The sequence below is a fragment of the Melitaea cinxia genome, chromosome 11 (assembly GCF_905220565.1).
Source record: "Melitaea cinxia chromosome 11, ilMelCinx1.1, whole genome shotgun sequence".
NCBI classification, from domain to species: domain Eukaryota; kingdom Metazoa; phylum Arthropoda; class Insecta; order Lepidoptera; family Nymphalidae; genus Melitaea; species Melitaea cinxia.
In genome coordinates, this window is record NC_059404.1 from 7,128,372 (window position 1) to 7,143,951 (window position 15,580).

The following is a 15,580-nucleotide window of genomic DNA, read 5'->3' on the forward strand; positions in this document are numbered from 1 at the left end:
ACGTAAACGACGTTACCACTTATATAACACACAATACCTGTGATCACTTCAGCGACGATACATGTCTTGTCATCGGTAGAGGATTACCTACAAGTTTGTATTCGACAGTCTGTCTAATGGTGTCCTACATGACTCTGCCCTTGTTTTTTACAAATTTAAGCTCATGCATCAAGTAATCGTATGTTAATACATTACTTTTTCATATATAAATGCTCATGATCATAAATTTATCCATTTGTTTGTTCCATTGGATTACAGTTGTCCTATAATTGAGCTTGTTAACCACGCACACATATCTTAGTCTTGTTATCGACAGAAGATTAAAGTGAGGGTCCAGGTTGATCATGTATGTAACAAACTGAGGCAATTTTTGACTAATATAAAATTTTTAAAGAATCTTTGTCCTCCCATAACTAAAATCGTGTCGTGTAACATATCACTATCATCACAATTGGTGTTGGCCTTATCTAGCGACTGTGTACGGTCACTGTCACACTAAAACTACTCTATTACACATTATGTCTTAGACCTATCAGTTCAGTCTACAACGCTTTGGCGCAGCGGTCACAGCATTGACTGATGTGCTTACGATCGCGGGTTTGATCCCCACACATGTCAAACATTTGCATTAGCCAGTTAGATATTTTTCGTGATCTGGGCGTTAGTGCTCGTGTATTGTGTGTTTTCGGACACAGCAGAAAAATCCTACTGGGGGACGTTAAGTGTGAAGCGTTTATTGTAATTATTATTATTTATCCTCTATCGACTATTGCTGACGGCAATTACACGTTTTTTAATGTTTGAGTGTCTGTCTGTATTTCGATTACGTGTCCCGACTATAGTTCTGAACAAATTGTACTAAAACTGGGCATTCCTTGTATTCATAGAGCAAACTAAAACAATCAACGTGTGTGGTTTAACAACCAGTCAAAGGTGTGATCGTTCCGTACATATTCAAGGTATTTATTTGGTTTTGATTACTATTTCAAGGTCTTTAGTAATGTAACTTAACACTTTTGATTCGGGTGGGACTTAAATAATATTATCTAGTCATCCGTGACCATAGTGTCTGCAACGTCACCGAAATATCGTGAGTCTCAAAATGACAATAGCGTTAAGTCCCGTTGAATCAAAAGCGTTCATGTACAAAAACGTAACGTACGTACTATTAAATATAAAAAAAAATGTATGTCGTATTTTATATAAACCATTAGTTATTGAGAAAAATATATTTATTTAAAACAATCTTGACTATATTTACAACAATAACTCACAAAAAATACCATATTACACAGTTGTAAACAAGAATATGATAGAAAAACTTTTAAATGCATATAATGTTTGATACAATAACGGTTATGAGTTATATTTTACGAGTTGAACACAATAACTACATATTATATAATATAGAATTTTGGCACAGTAATGGTGATAAGCTGAAGCTTAGTAGATATTCTCACTCAGATACTCTCGTAACCTAACTTCAATAAGGTAAAAGTGAGTTGACGTAATTATTTTCTTGACAATTTATATACAGACTTATGTTCTAATCTATGTAAACTATAACATAAAAATGAACCTTTATAGAAAAGATCTCACTTATCATACTTGTTAATTTAACACGTCAAACGCCACGCGAAACATCAGTGTGACATGAACGAAATCTTGTAAACAAATTCTTATATCAACTATTTTTTTTTTTCAATACTGTTTTGTTGTTCTAAATACAAAATTATTGGGCTTATAAACAATAGACTACGCATAAGAACTATAGAATATCGCTAACCAGACGCTATTTAGAAACTTTTAACGAAAAATTTGCTAGAAAATTGCCAATGAAGCCAAATTTAACAATTAATATATTTCTTAAAATCAAATCTAAGATAGGTATAGATATGCTGGATACTTGTAGGTAAAACAAAATAATAACTTTACCTGTAATCTCTATTTAACTTGTTTGTCACTAGTCTCTCTAATAAAAAGATAGTTTTAAATAATATTTTACGTGGTGTTTAATTTGTTAAAAATATTTGTATATATCTAATTATTATGTAACATGAGACAACTACAACTTAACTGTATCGTCTTACTTTTGATATTAGTAGTGTATTCCAGTTTATGCGTACGCAGGAACTTTTGGCCCTTTTTAATGTATTTTGTACGTACTGATGTTGAAAATTTTTAAATACCCATGTATAGCGACTGCTATTTGTATTCAAAATATATATCGTTGTATTACTAACATTTCAAACGCACGTACGAAGCAATAAAAACGTTTGTGAAAGGTACCTTCCAAATTTATCTGTATCGCTTCGCTTGGTTCGGTTTTTTCTTTTTCTTTATTCACGATTTTATGCGGAAAATAATTTTATATCAAGTAGATAATATAATAATAACGGTTTTAGAATCAAAACAAACACTTTAAACAACAAATATAACATTGAATAACAAGAATTATTTTCATATCTACCTAGGCGTATTACTCAATTTTCAAATTATTACCTATTTAGCTTGAAAAAATAACTATTGTATCTATGAATAACTTTTCGTTTTGCTTTGATGAACGCTTTTATGCTATTATTGTACCTACTGTAGTCTCATAAAAAAACACAAGCTCCCGTGCTTATTTACATTGCAGTTAAGAACTGTTTCATGTTGCCTCATACTAAAATTACTTTACCTAATTGTTCGTTGCACACATAGTTGTAATCTCGTTGTAGTTAAGAACTTGAATTTCCAAGGAATGACTTACACACACAAGCTTACACATAGAAACTATTTTTTTTGTCAAATTTAGTCAAAATAAAAAATTGGCTTAGTCTTAAAATATTAATATATTCCAGTTTATATGGGTGTATTTGATAGACTTATATCATACATCCCTACGGCAAAAAAAAACCATGTATATAACCATGAATTCATAAAAAAAGAGGCACAAATGGCAAGGAATGCAGAAGAACTGTATTTAAAATGTTGACTCCCAATAAAATAGACTAACAAGTATTTATTAGCTAACTTTTACAACGTCGTGAACTAACAAACAAACTATAGAATTTATTAAGACGACTACGAAAAGTTCTTAAGATAAGAAAAACAACACAGAATAAGAACCTGTAATGTTGGATGGTTCTCATAAAATGTTTTAAACAATATTAAGCATACTATAGAATACTAATTAAATTTACAAAAATATTTCATCGATGAGTTTCTTGTCTATGACTCTATGTGGTTTCGGTCGTGATTGCTTCTTCCTCCGCCGGTAGAGCCTCGCATTCAGCGGGTACAACGCAGGTGAGAGTGAACATCGCACATTGAACCACCAGTCACAGGATGCCACTCCTTGGGAGAAGACCGTGCCATTGGGACACAGGAATGATGCCTGACGACCGTCTATGTCGCAGTAGTGCCATGCTGAAACGTAAAATTATAATAAAGGCGAACTATTTTGACAGTCAACTATTACAACTAACGAAGAAAATCAAGAGAATATCTTATAAGCAACAAAATATCGGCTGGGGAATAAAATCCGATTCTTAATATAATATTATATTATAAAAATTTATCAGAATATTTCAATGATATTTTTACAAAAATTTTAACTTAAAATTATCAGTGTTTACCATACGTTACCTTGAATCTAATTTTAAATTGTACATATGTATATAAGTCATGCATTATATAATATGTACTATATACGTATATAATATACTATATACGTATCAAACACGTGGCTTAATAGTTTTAGATATTAGGGCTCCGAGCAGTCCGACTGGGGTGATCTTACACTTCTGAAAATCACACCTTAATAATGCTGTTTTCAAGCAGTATTGTATTCCTGTTGGTGAGTAAAGTGACCAGAGCTCCTGAGTCCTGATGTCTACAGCACCGTAGACCACATCCATACTGTTCGGCAGATTATTCAAAAGACGGAAGAATATAATCAACCGCTGTGTATGGCTGTTGGGGACTACGAGAAAGCCTTCGACTCTGTCGAGACCTGGGCTGGCCTGGACTCTCTGCAGAGATGTCATATCGACTGGCGATATATCGAGTTACTGAAGTCTATGTATGACGCAGCGACGATGACCGTTCATGTCAATGGCCAAAGAAGAAGACCTATTTCCCTAAGGCGTGGGGTAAGACAGGAGGATGTAATATCACCGAAACTGTTTACCACTGCGCTAGAGGATGTTTTTAAGACCTTGAATTGGGGGGAACGAGGCATCAACGTCAACGGTGAATTCATCTCTCACCTTCGTTTCGCCGACGATATTGTCGTCTTTGCGGAGACGTTGGATGAGTTAGGCCAAATGCTGGCCGGCCTAAACGAGTCCTCCCGACGTGTCGGTCTCTGTATGAACTTGGATAAGACGAAAGTTATGTTTAACAACCAAGTCATACCGATACCGGTATCGATCGATGGTACCCTTCTCGAAGTTGTTCAGGATTATTTTTACCTAGGCCATACTATCCAACTAGGCCGCAACAACATCGAGAGGCCGATAGGAGGATTCAATTGGGCTGGGCAGTGTTTAGCAGACTTCGTCAAGTTTTCACTTCGAAGATTCCACAATGCTTGAAAACAAAAGTCTTTGAGCAATGCGTCCTGCCTGTGTTAACATACGAAGCCGAGACGTGGACACTGACGAAGGGACTGGTCCACAAGTTTAAAGTCGGCCAACGCGCAATGGAACGGGCTATGCTTGGGGTCTCTCTCAAAGATAGGATTAGAAATGAGACTATCCGCGAGAGAACGAAAGTAACCGACATAACCCACAGAATTAGCAAGTTGAAGTGGCAGTGAGCTGGCCAACTGTGCCGCAGGACCGATGGTCGTTGGAGCAGACGGGTCCTGGAGTGGAGACCGCCTCTTGGCAAACGCAGTTTGGGACATCCTCCGGCCCGTTGGACCGACGATCTACGTAAGATTGCCGGTGTAAGCTGGATGAGGATTGCGGAAAACCGGGATGTTTGGCGCGAACTTTGGGAGGCCTATGTCCAGCAGTGGACTGCAATAGGCTGAGCTGACTGACTGACTGACTGTATAACCGTGTCAAGTTTTTCAATTAAATGTGCATAAAATCTTTTATCATACGTGACTTGTAAGTCTAGATTCTCTGATATCTTCCTAGATTTTAAATATAAAAAGTAAACATTTATATAAGGGGTCATCCATATATTACGTCACACCAATTTCGCGATTTTTTAACAAAACAAACTTGCAATTTTTGTACTATAATTATTTTTTGCCTCATTTTTATAACAAAGAAAAATATTATACTTATAAGAGGATCTCACAGTGTTGAACTAAAAATAATTTACGATTGCTACTTCCGCATGATTCTTCATAATAATTAGTTGACCTCGAGGTGAGTATAAGGTCATCCTAAGTCCTAATCATCTTTAAAAAGCCAAGGTCACAAACCATAATGGTAGATACAAAGAATTTGCTAAACAATGGTTCACGACCCACGCTTACAAAATAATAGAAATCATATGCAACTTATTCAAGTAGGCACCACGTCACTGGATATGTTTATTTTTTTAATATTTTCAGTATGAAATAGTCTTATATATATAATCAGAAATTAATTACCTAACAAAAAATACAATTATGTAAATAGGTTTAATATAATTTTAGAACACATCCGCGATGACCGCTATTGATACACATCTTTTATTATTTCAAACAAGAAATATTTAATTACAGCATTAATATGTCAAGGATAAATAATCTATAATTTGTTATTTTAAATATTCCGTTTCGACCCGCAATCATTTATCATTTGATTCATGAAATCACTAGCTTTTGTTCTTGGGCAATTATTAAAGTTTTCGATATTATTACAAAAAAAAAATATAAATAGAACAACAGTAACAAATTTTGCGTATTGCTAGTAGGAAAATAGTTACAATATTTTTCATAATTCCTAGTTTCATAAGAACTATCGTGAAAACATATGACAAAATATATAGAATAATTTCAACATTTAAGTATAAAAAGTATACTTAACTTTATAAAAAAATATTTAAACTATGTTTTTTATAAATAAATAAATAAATTTATTATATACAATAATATTTCAATAATTTCAAAATTATGTTATAATGAGATATAAAATTTTCAATACACAATTTACATGTAACTCTAATGTACAAGTTCAACAGATACTTAATAATAGTTATGGCCACAATAAATCGTTCTCATAACAAACATATTGCACAATTAAATATTCTGTTAAATTATTATACCTTGGCATCGTGTTTCCATGTCTGCGAAGAAACCCGGGTATGCTTGTTCGTCACAGTAGAAGTTGGTATAAGGAACAGCTCCTAGAACAGGGTAGTCAGTCCCGGGTTTTCCTGAAATATACATAATTATCTTCAATATTACGTTACTAGGAAAGGAGGTAGGAAAATGGTAAACAATCCAGTTTTTCTTGTTTATTAGGAACTTTGTAGTACCTCATCACATTAAGGACTATAATTTTTTTTTAACATCTACAGTTATTTTAACATTATTAAAAGTGCCTATTTTACATTTTTGTTTTAAATACACATAGTACCTATATCGGTATAAAGATAGATATAATAAATATGTTTCGGTCACAGCACTGGTTATGTCGCTGTTGCGCTGCCTGTTGCGGGTTCCCGCACATGACAAACATGTATTGGCCATACAGATGTTTGTCATGGCCTGGGTGTTTGTGCAGTCTTGTGGTTCTTCCCCCGCGCCTCAGAGAGCATGTTAAGCCGTCGGTCCCGGTTGTTATCATGTACATCTATCTGATAGTGATTGTTACTCATAGTAGGGAATGTATCCGCCACATAAAATAAATCTTTTAATATACCTTAAAGTAAATAATTGTGTTTGCTCGCAAACGAAAAAAAAACCGACTTCAATTACATCGACAAGTAATACAACGTAGATCGACGATAAAATAGTCAAGCAACTACGCGTTATCAAAGATTACTCAAAAAGTACTTATCAGATCTCGATAAAATTTATATGTGACCACATGATAAACACCAGCTTTCGATCAAATTAAAAATTATCAAAATCGGTACACCCAGTAAAAGTTATTACGGATTTTCGAGAGTTTCCCTCGATTTCTCTAGGATCCCATCATCAGATCCTGTGGTGTGGGTGTGGTTTCCTTATCACGGTACCAAACTAGGGATATTCCCTTTCCAACAAAAAAGAATTATCAAAATCGGTACATGCAGTAGAAAGTTATGCGGTATAATACAACGTAGGTCGACGAAAAAAGCGTCAAGTAAAAACGCATTATTAGATATAACTCGAAAAGTAGTTGTTAGATCTCAAATAAATTTAAATGGGACCAATTGGCACACACCACCTTTCGATTAAAACAAAATTTGTCGAAATCGGTCCACACGGTCAAAAGTTCTGATGTAACATACATAAGAAAAAGAAAAAAAGAAAAAAAAAAATACAGTCGAATTGAGAACCTCCTCCTTTTTTGGAAGTCGGTTAAAAACCGTCAGCAATGTTCCTGTTTCATAAAATTAATAGTTATGGTGTGAGTGTATGAAAACACTAAGGATAAGAGCAGCCACATTTTCCGAAATTTATATTAAGTTTATTTATACACATAATTGTACTTATGGATTTATTTTTATGACAGAACCAATTTAGAAAATTCATTTAATATAGGTACGCCTAAGGCCCTAAACGATTAATTTTAATTGTGGTATAATATACTGCGCAATAATTTAGGCCATTTATGGTTAGTATGGAAGGCTCTTGATAACTAATGAAAAAAATTTGGTAGACAAAAAAGTTTGAGCCTTTACATTATCTCATAAACGGTATATAGTATGCAATAATTTTAATTTATAAATGAAACCTGTTCCCCTTAAATTGTCCTGCTACTTAATGCAACTTGAAACAGTAAGTTCATTAATCACTAATAAATAGTTTAATGATAGCAAGGACTATTGCTATTGTGCCATGCACAAAGCATAAAAAATTATTGCAAGAATAATGAATGACTATATTAGTCGAAAATATGGATGTTCATAGTTATTAAAGAAAATCGATATGGTGGTATTTCATGTTTTCAACGCATATTGTTGGTGACTACTACTTTATCCAATTAATGAAAATATGTGAAATAAAGGTATTAATAATAATAATTTTTATTAATCGTTAACAAATCTTCGGCTAATATCCTGCTTATGGTGCACAATGTGAGTGGCAAAAACATTGACACCTATTAATGATAAGCTATTGCGTCATATTGTAGGTACTAATCATAAAATTGTAAAGGTGAGTCAAACGTGTTACGCCATTTATATCTTTGGTCAACTTATTATCAGCTAGGCCGCCTAACATTTATTTAACTGAATAAAATAAACAAAAGACAATTAGATGTTTTTTTCAATGTTCCGGTGTTATCGGAAACAAATTATTATTCGAATGTCACTTAGTCGCTAATGATAAAAATAATTCCATCGAAGATGGTTTGACCTTATAACGAAAAGGATATTTGTTTGACACAACCTTCATAGCAAAAATCGTGTTCATTTTATTTTTATCTATGTATGCAAATAAATAAAATTGCATTGTCTGTTTGTAATATTGAAATAACCGCTTTTTACTAAATGCATATGGATGTATGTATAAGCGGCACATTTACCAAAATAACATTATTTAAAAATTTTGTATGTATGTCTGTCTGTCTGTCTGTTTGTTTGTTCCGGCTAATCTCTGAAACGGCTGGACCGATTTTGGAGGGACTTTTCCTGGCTGATAGCTGAAATAATAAGGAGTAACTTAGGTTACTTTTATTTTAGATTTTTTTGTCACTGCGAAATGAACAATATTTTTTTTTAATTCCACGTGGACGATGTCACGTGTGCACGTTCAAAAGGACGCTACAGTTACTTTCGATTGAATAAAAATGCAAAAACACTCATAAAACGTTTGACATTTTTATTTAATTATTTAAAACCTTATTTATAAGGTATTTGGTATACCTAAAAATGTATAGAATTAAATAGAAGATTATACAAAATATGTTTCTTTTTAACCGACTTCAAAAAAGGAGAAGGTTACTTAATTCGACCGTATATATTATGTATGTTCGGGGATAACTTCGTCGCTTATGAACCGATTTTGATAATTCTTATTTTGTTGGAAATGAGATATCCTAAGTGTGGTGGTACCCAGAGGAATCGAGGGAAACCCTCGAAAATCCGCATAACTTTTTACTGGGTGTACCGATTTTGGTGATTTTTAATTTAATCGAAAGCCGATGTTTATCATGTGGTCACGTGGAGATCTGATTACAACTTCTGGAGTAATCTTTGATAATGCGTATTTACTTGACTATTTTTTCGTCTACCTATGTTGTATTACTTGTCGATGTAATTGAAGTCGGTTTTTTTTTCCTTTGCCAGCAAACAATTATTATAGGTAGGTACTCTTTATAATAAATCTGGTTATAAACAAATAACTCGTGTTTAATTACGATTAGTACACACTTTAAAATCTATTTAAATTTACTGTCTGTCCGTACTCGAACGTCTACATAACAGCTTACGACAGTAATCACGAAGATAAGGAAAGTCTGCCAAGAACGACTTTCACCGGAGTGATCGATTACTATTAGTTCTCATTATAAAGTCATTTAAAAGGTTTTTATAATTGGATTCTAATATGACTAACATTCGGCTAATCACTTTTGCACGAAAAAAAACCACAAAAAAGAAAGCAAAGGGGACTGTCCACTTTGTATGGGGGTTTCGGCCCCAAGTGGACAGTCCAAAGAGTAAAATAACTTGCTTATACAAGTTACTATGTAACTGTCCACCCCCTGGGACAGTCACTGAGAATAATAATTATATATTAAGTTAGTAGTACTAACAAGTAGGAATTAAAAAAATGATATAGTTTTGTGTCTAGGTGTTTCATTTTTTGTTTTTTTTTTTTGTGTATAATTACAAGAAGGTTTCTGAAATAAAAAATCATTGTTTTTGTTATTTTTGTTTTACTAATCGGATTCGTACGTTAACAGAATGTTATCTTAAAACTAGGCAGATAGATTTATAAAATCTTGGAACCTTTTCCAGGCCAAAAACCAAATAATTGCCATGACATCGGCACAACAACCTACTGTCCGTCGACCAACCATGCAGTTGCAATAATATTTTTTTATGGCTTCTCTGCCTGACCTATATTGTTTTCATATAAAATAAATACAAAATATATTTTCCTACTAATGTGCCTACTGTGTATTTTACGTCGCAGTACTGGTGAATTCTCGGTTGACGGAAAACCTTTCAGTAGGTTGCTATATCACTATGAAAGCAATATGGACGTCAAATGAATGTATGACGCAAAAGTCCGTAGTTTAGGGTTGCCATAATAAATAATATTTTCAATAAACAAATAAATCGATTAAATCGATAATCGAATTTAATATAATTAATTCCTTGCTTTTCATTTAGTCAATAACAATGTTTCTAAAATAGGTTATTTTTAACCAAAGTTAAATGTTTTTTATTATATACTTTTAAAGATTACTGTTTTTCTTATTAATTCGATTTAACAATACTTTTATTCGATATTAACAAATAATTGATTTAAAAATATTTTAAAATCGATTATTCGTTAATAATTATTGTTTGTTTAAGACTGGCAACGTGGTGTAATCAAATCACGAACCGAAAATAAGAAGTATATAATTAATGAATTAAAATACTTATTAAATAAAATTTTCATCAGTTTATATTGATACAACTGAAAATCACGAATAATCATGATTTAATATATGAAAATTTTTGGTATATTTGTTTTTTAACCTGACTTAATTAACCTTAATTTGACTGTTTTTTTTATGTATGTTACATCAGAACTTTTGACCGTGTGAACAGATTTCGACAATTTTTTTTTTAATCGAAAGGTGGTGTGTATCAATTGGTTCAATTTAAATTTATTTGAGATCTAACAACTACTTTTCGAGTTATATCTAATAATGCGTTTTTACTTGACGCTTTTTTCGTCGACCTACGTTGTATTATACCGCATAACTTTCTACTGGATGTATCGATTTTGATAATTATTTTTTGTCGGAAAGGGAATATCCCTAGTTTGGTACCGTGATAAGGAAACCAGGATCTGATGATGGGATCCTAGAGAAATCGAGGGAAACTCTTGAAAATCCGCAATAAGTTTTTACTGGGTGTACCGATTTTAATAATTTTTAATTTAATCGAAATATAAATTTTATTGAGATCTGATAACTACTTTTTGAGAAATCTTTGATAACGCATAGTTACTTGACTATTTTTTCGTCGATCTACGTTGTATTACTCGTCGATGTAATTGAAGTCGGTTTTTTTCGTTTGCGAGCAAACACAATTATTTGTATGAATTCTGTTCACGCTGGGCCGAAAATGGACAGTCCCCTTACTAAATATTGTTTTTGAAATTTATAAATTACATAATTTTTCATCGTTGTTTAATAATTCGAATCTCTTAATTTTTATTAATAAGAACTTAAAAGAAACAAGCCTAATTACTCACTGTAGACTAAAAATTTAATAATTAATTATTCCTATGACACTCACTAAAATGTTCAGGATAGTTATTATATTTATTAAAATTGAATGTACAATTTAAAATTAAATTTAAATTTTAAGATTTTCGAGAAGCGATCGAAAACTAATAGTACCTAACCCATGACACGTTTGTTTTGTAACTGTACACGACAAGCCTGCAGCTATTCTTTCGCCTTTGACCCTTGCAAACTACTAATGATTGACTCGAAGTCTTCTAGTCTTCTTCTTCCCAACTAAAAGCCTCCGATTTTTCCCTCTATAGGTGTATTTATTTAATGTTGTTTCAGTTACCTTGATTACTTTTGATTTATTTTGACGGGTCTTTTTAATCTTACGATGTTAGCAACTTTTCTATTTAGAAAATACAATGGTATTTAATATTTATCAAAATTAATTTACAAGGATTACTTGCACAACAACTAATAGTTCACACAGCCAGCTAGGTCGCTTGTCTGATCATTAGTAGTAAGCTTGTGGGAATACTAGTTTTTGATTGTGTGCAATACAAATTACTTCTTTCATATTATTAATATGTATATAATACTGTTTAAATATTAATAAGTTTAGCGAAAAGAGTTTAACAATAATTATATTGACGTATAATAATAACAGATACTTTGTTAGGACATATATTTCTAGAAAAGTCGACATGAATTAAATTTAAGATATGGTGTCGATCCAAACATGTATATCACACCTAAAGCTAACTGATATGCATACCTATTTAATAACTTTATAAACATACTTAGTTACATTAAATTTTTCGTAAATTATATCGTTGTGTATTATTTTTAATATGTCAAAGGTTTATTTAAAATAATATACCTATGATATTAAAAACGTACATCCTGTAATTAAAATTATTAACGTCAAAAAATCAATAGTTTTAATTTTGTCATCCCGCCAATAATGGGTTTTTTATATAAATTTTATAACTACATAACGATTAAACTATTTCCTTCGTTAAATAGGTATATCTTCTAATTAAAACCTTATTTTTACCGTTTCCTTATGACATAATTTGCATATCCACCTTGTATCTTTGTTTTGTCAGCATCTGATTTATTTCGATTAAATTAATATCTACTTTTTACATAAGTTAGATAATAGATGCACGAAGTATTCAAGGATTTTCTACAAATGTTTGGTTTGACTTGTATTATCAAAATTTAGTTTCAATATTCGTAAAGTATGCTAGTATCTTCGGAACCTTGCCTAAAGGGACTGCTTTTAATAATATTTTTTAGTTAATTTATTATGTGTATATATACTTAAGGTTTTTAGTTTAATGTAATTTATCTAATTACTATTATTAATCTTTTTTTTTATTGTTACGTCCTTTTGTATGTTTTTATCAATCGACTCCATAATAAATTTAATAGTCTATAAGAAATATCTTAAAATGCCATGATAATAAAATTTTGTAATCGTCAAAAAAATATTCGAAAATATATGGCACTTGTAAACATAAGCTTCCAACAAAGAGCATGCTCTATGGCTTCCAAAAAGTGTAACATTTTACATTAAATATAGATAAATACCACAAAGCGGTGTAAATGTAAGAATATTCCTAATAAGGCTGATACAAGTTTTAAAAATATGAAAACATAAAGACTTTATATTACGTCACTTTTTTTTTAAACACCTCATGAAAAGCATTTCTACGTATCGATTACTATAAAAAAATTAGGTAGGTTATAAATTTTGAATAAATTGTATTTTTTGGATAAACTGTGTGGCTACGGCACTAAAGAATATAGCACCCCCTCTCTTCCCGTGGGTGTTATAAGAGGCGACTAAGGGATAACACAGTTTCACTACCACCTTGAAACATAAAAAGCCGACCGATGACGGGATACCTAACCATCCAACTGCTGGCTTTAAAATACACAAGCCGAAGACGGGTAGCAGTGTCTTTGGTGCGACAAAGCCAGCACTGCGGTCACCAACCCGCCTGCCCAGCGTGGTGACTATGGGCAACACACATGAGATCCCGCCATTTTTGGCGCGAACTTGTGGAGGCCAATGTCCAGCAGTGGACTGCGATAGGCTGAAGTGATGATGATGATGATAAATTTTGAATCAATACTTTTTGAAGTATAACTTCTTTACGCACGCTTGACTTGGGACGTAAGATAGTGAATGCGTGACAAGAGCGTTACGAAAATTTTGATCGGGAGAGGGGAACGGAAGTTGAGAGGATATAAGTAAGACGGAGCTAAAGAAGTTTTACTTCCGTCGCGTGGTCTGAAGCAACTCGTTTTTGAAGTAAAACTTCTTTGTGCACGCTTGAAGCGTTGAGCGTTCTATAGACGAAGGCGGCCCGCATGCGAAAGCGATCCCGTGGCGCCCCGCTATGACGATGAGGGCATCGCTGTGTTTTAGTGGGTATTCTGTGAAGTAAGCTGGTGAATGTGCGGCAAGAGCGTTACGAAAAGTGTGATCGGGCGAGACGAACGGAAGTTAAGAGGGAGATATAAGTTAGTGAAGTTTAATATTATTATATTTTATGCTTATATTTTAGGGCGCTGTTTTACCGGACTGTAATAAATTTAATATGTATCTAACTTGAAAATACCTACATCTAAAAAACTAGGTACAGGTACTAAGACTAGGAAAATTCCCGAATACAAATCATTACTTTAAATTGTTTGTTATAATAACCACATATGTGAACATAAGTATATACGTTCCCGTAGTAATAAAAATGAAACTGATTTGCAACTAAGGATATAAAAATTATAATCTTTAACAACAAAAGTCATTTATGAAAGCAAAATCAATACAAAAAAAATTCACACAACGAAACGATGAGGAGAACGAGGACTGAGAAGGTCAGACATGATACGTTTATGTAATAATTTGAGACGAGCCGTCGAAACCGACATGATAATTTATACCCTAAATTAACATTGGCATTGAAGAAAAGTCTCCTTTTAAATATTACAATCACAATTTATAGAAAGACCTTGCGTTACATTTGCCACACCTTTATGATATTCATTTATTATCGGCAAGAAAAGAAAATTTACTATAAAAAAATAAGTTACATTTATATTTTTTAAACTTTAAAGATTATAATGTTTAGATAAATATACTAACCCAGATATTCATGCTACCATTGATGAGTCAGGTTAGACGAATTATAAGACTGTTGTAGAAGATTAGAGATTAACGTCTTTGAAATTTGAGTTTATTTTATTTTATAATTGATGAATAATTTATATTCCAGTTTAAAGCAATATATATATATTGTAAAATCCGCCAACAAAATTAAAATTAAATATAATATTATTGCATGGAAATCTAAATTAAAACTTTTATGATATATTTTACTAGATATTCCTAGTCACAAAATCATGTTTCTTTTTTTCCTATTTTTTGATACAATTCATTTTGTCATAATACTTTCATAAATAAGCAAATGACCACCTACCTAAATCAAACTAACTTGTATTAAATTATGCGTTGTAGAAAAATTGTTGTTTTAAACATATATATATATATATATATATATATATATATATATATATATATATATATATATATATATATATATATATATATATATATAATTAAAATTAATTAATTATTAAAAATATAATATAGTAAGTAGATAAAATCAAACCATTATCGTTAATTTTGTTTTTTTGTTTTTTTTTTTTGTTACTTACACGAGACAACCTTGCTGCATGCGTAGATTTACTGAACGGAAGTCATTTCTATACGTTGTTTAGAGTAAGTCATACGGTTTGAGAATTATTACCCTGAGAAAACTCAAGATCATTTACAGTTAGAGGTTGGATACACGCAAAGGCTGTCTATGTATCGCACATTTCATAAAAATATAAGCGTCTAACTATTAGCCTCCTCTTTTTACGTCGGTTAAAAATATGATTGGAGCCATAGATTTTTGATTCGTTTTTTACACTAGCTGACCCACTGAACTTCCACTGTGCGGTTGTCTTTTTAACCGAATAAAAAGTTTTTT

General features: G+C 32.0%; 1 protein-coding gene across 1 annotated transcript in view; it reads right to left on the reverse strand.

Annotated features, from left to right (window-relative positions):
• Positions 1 to 1,214: 1,214 nt before the first annotated feature.
• Positions 1,215 to 15,580, reverse strand: part of LOC123658091 — a 31,123-nt gene continuing 16,757 nt past the window's right edge. The window contains exons 3-4 of the mRNA XM_045593563.1: positions 6,253 to 6,363; positions 1,215 to 3,411 (exon numbers count right to left, since the gene is read on the reverse strand). Coding sequence (XP_045449519.1) covers positions 3,182 to 3,411; positions 6,253 to 6,363 — 341 coding nt within the window. The 3' untranslated portion in view covers positions 1,215 to 3,181. The remainder of the gene's footprint in view (positions 3,412 to 6,252; positions 6,364 to 15,580) is intronic.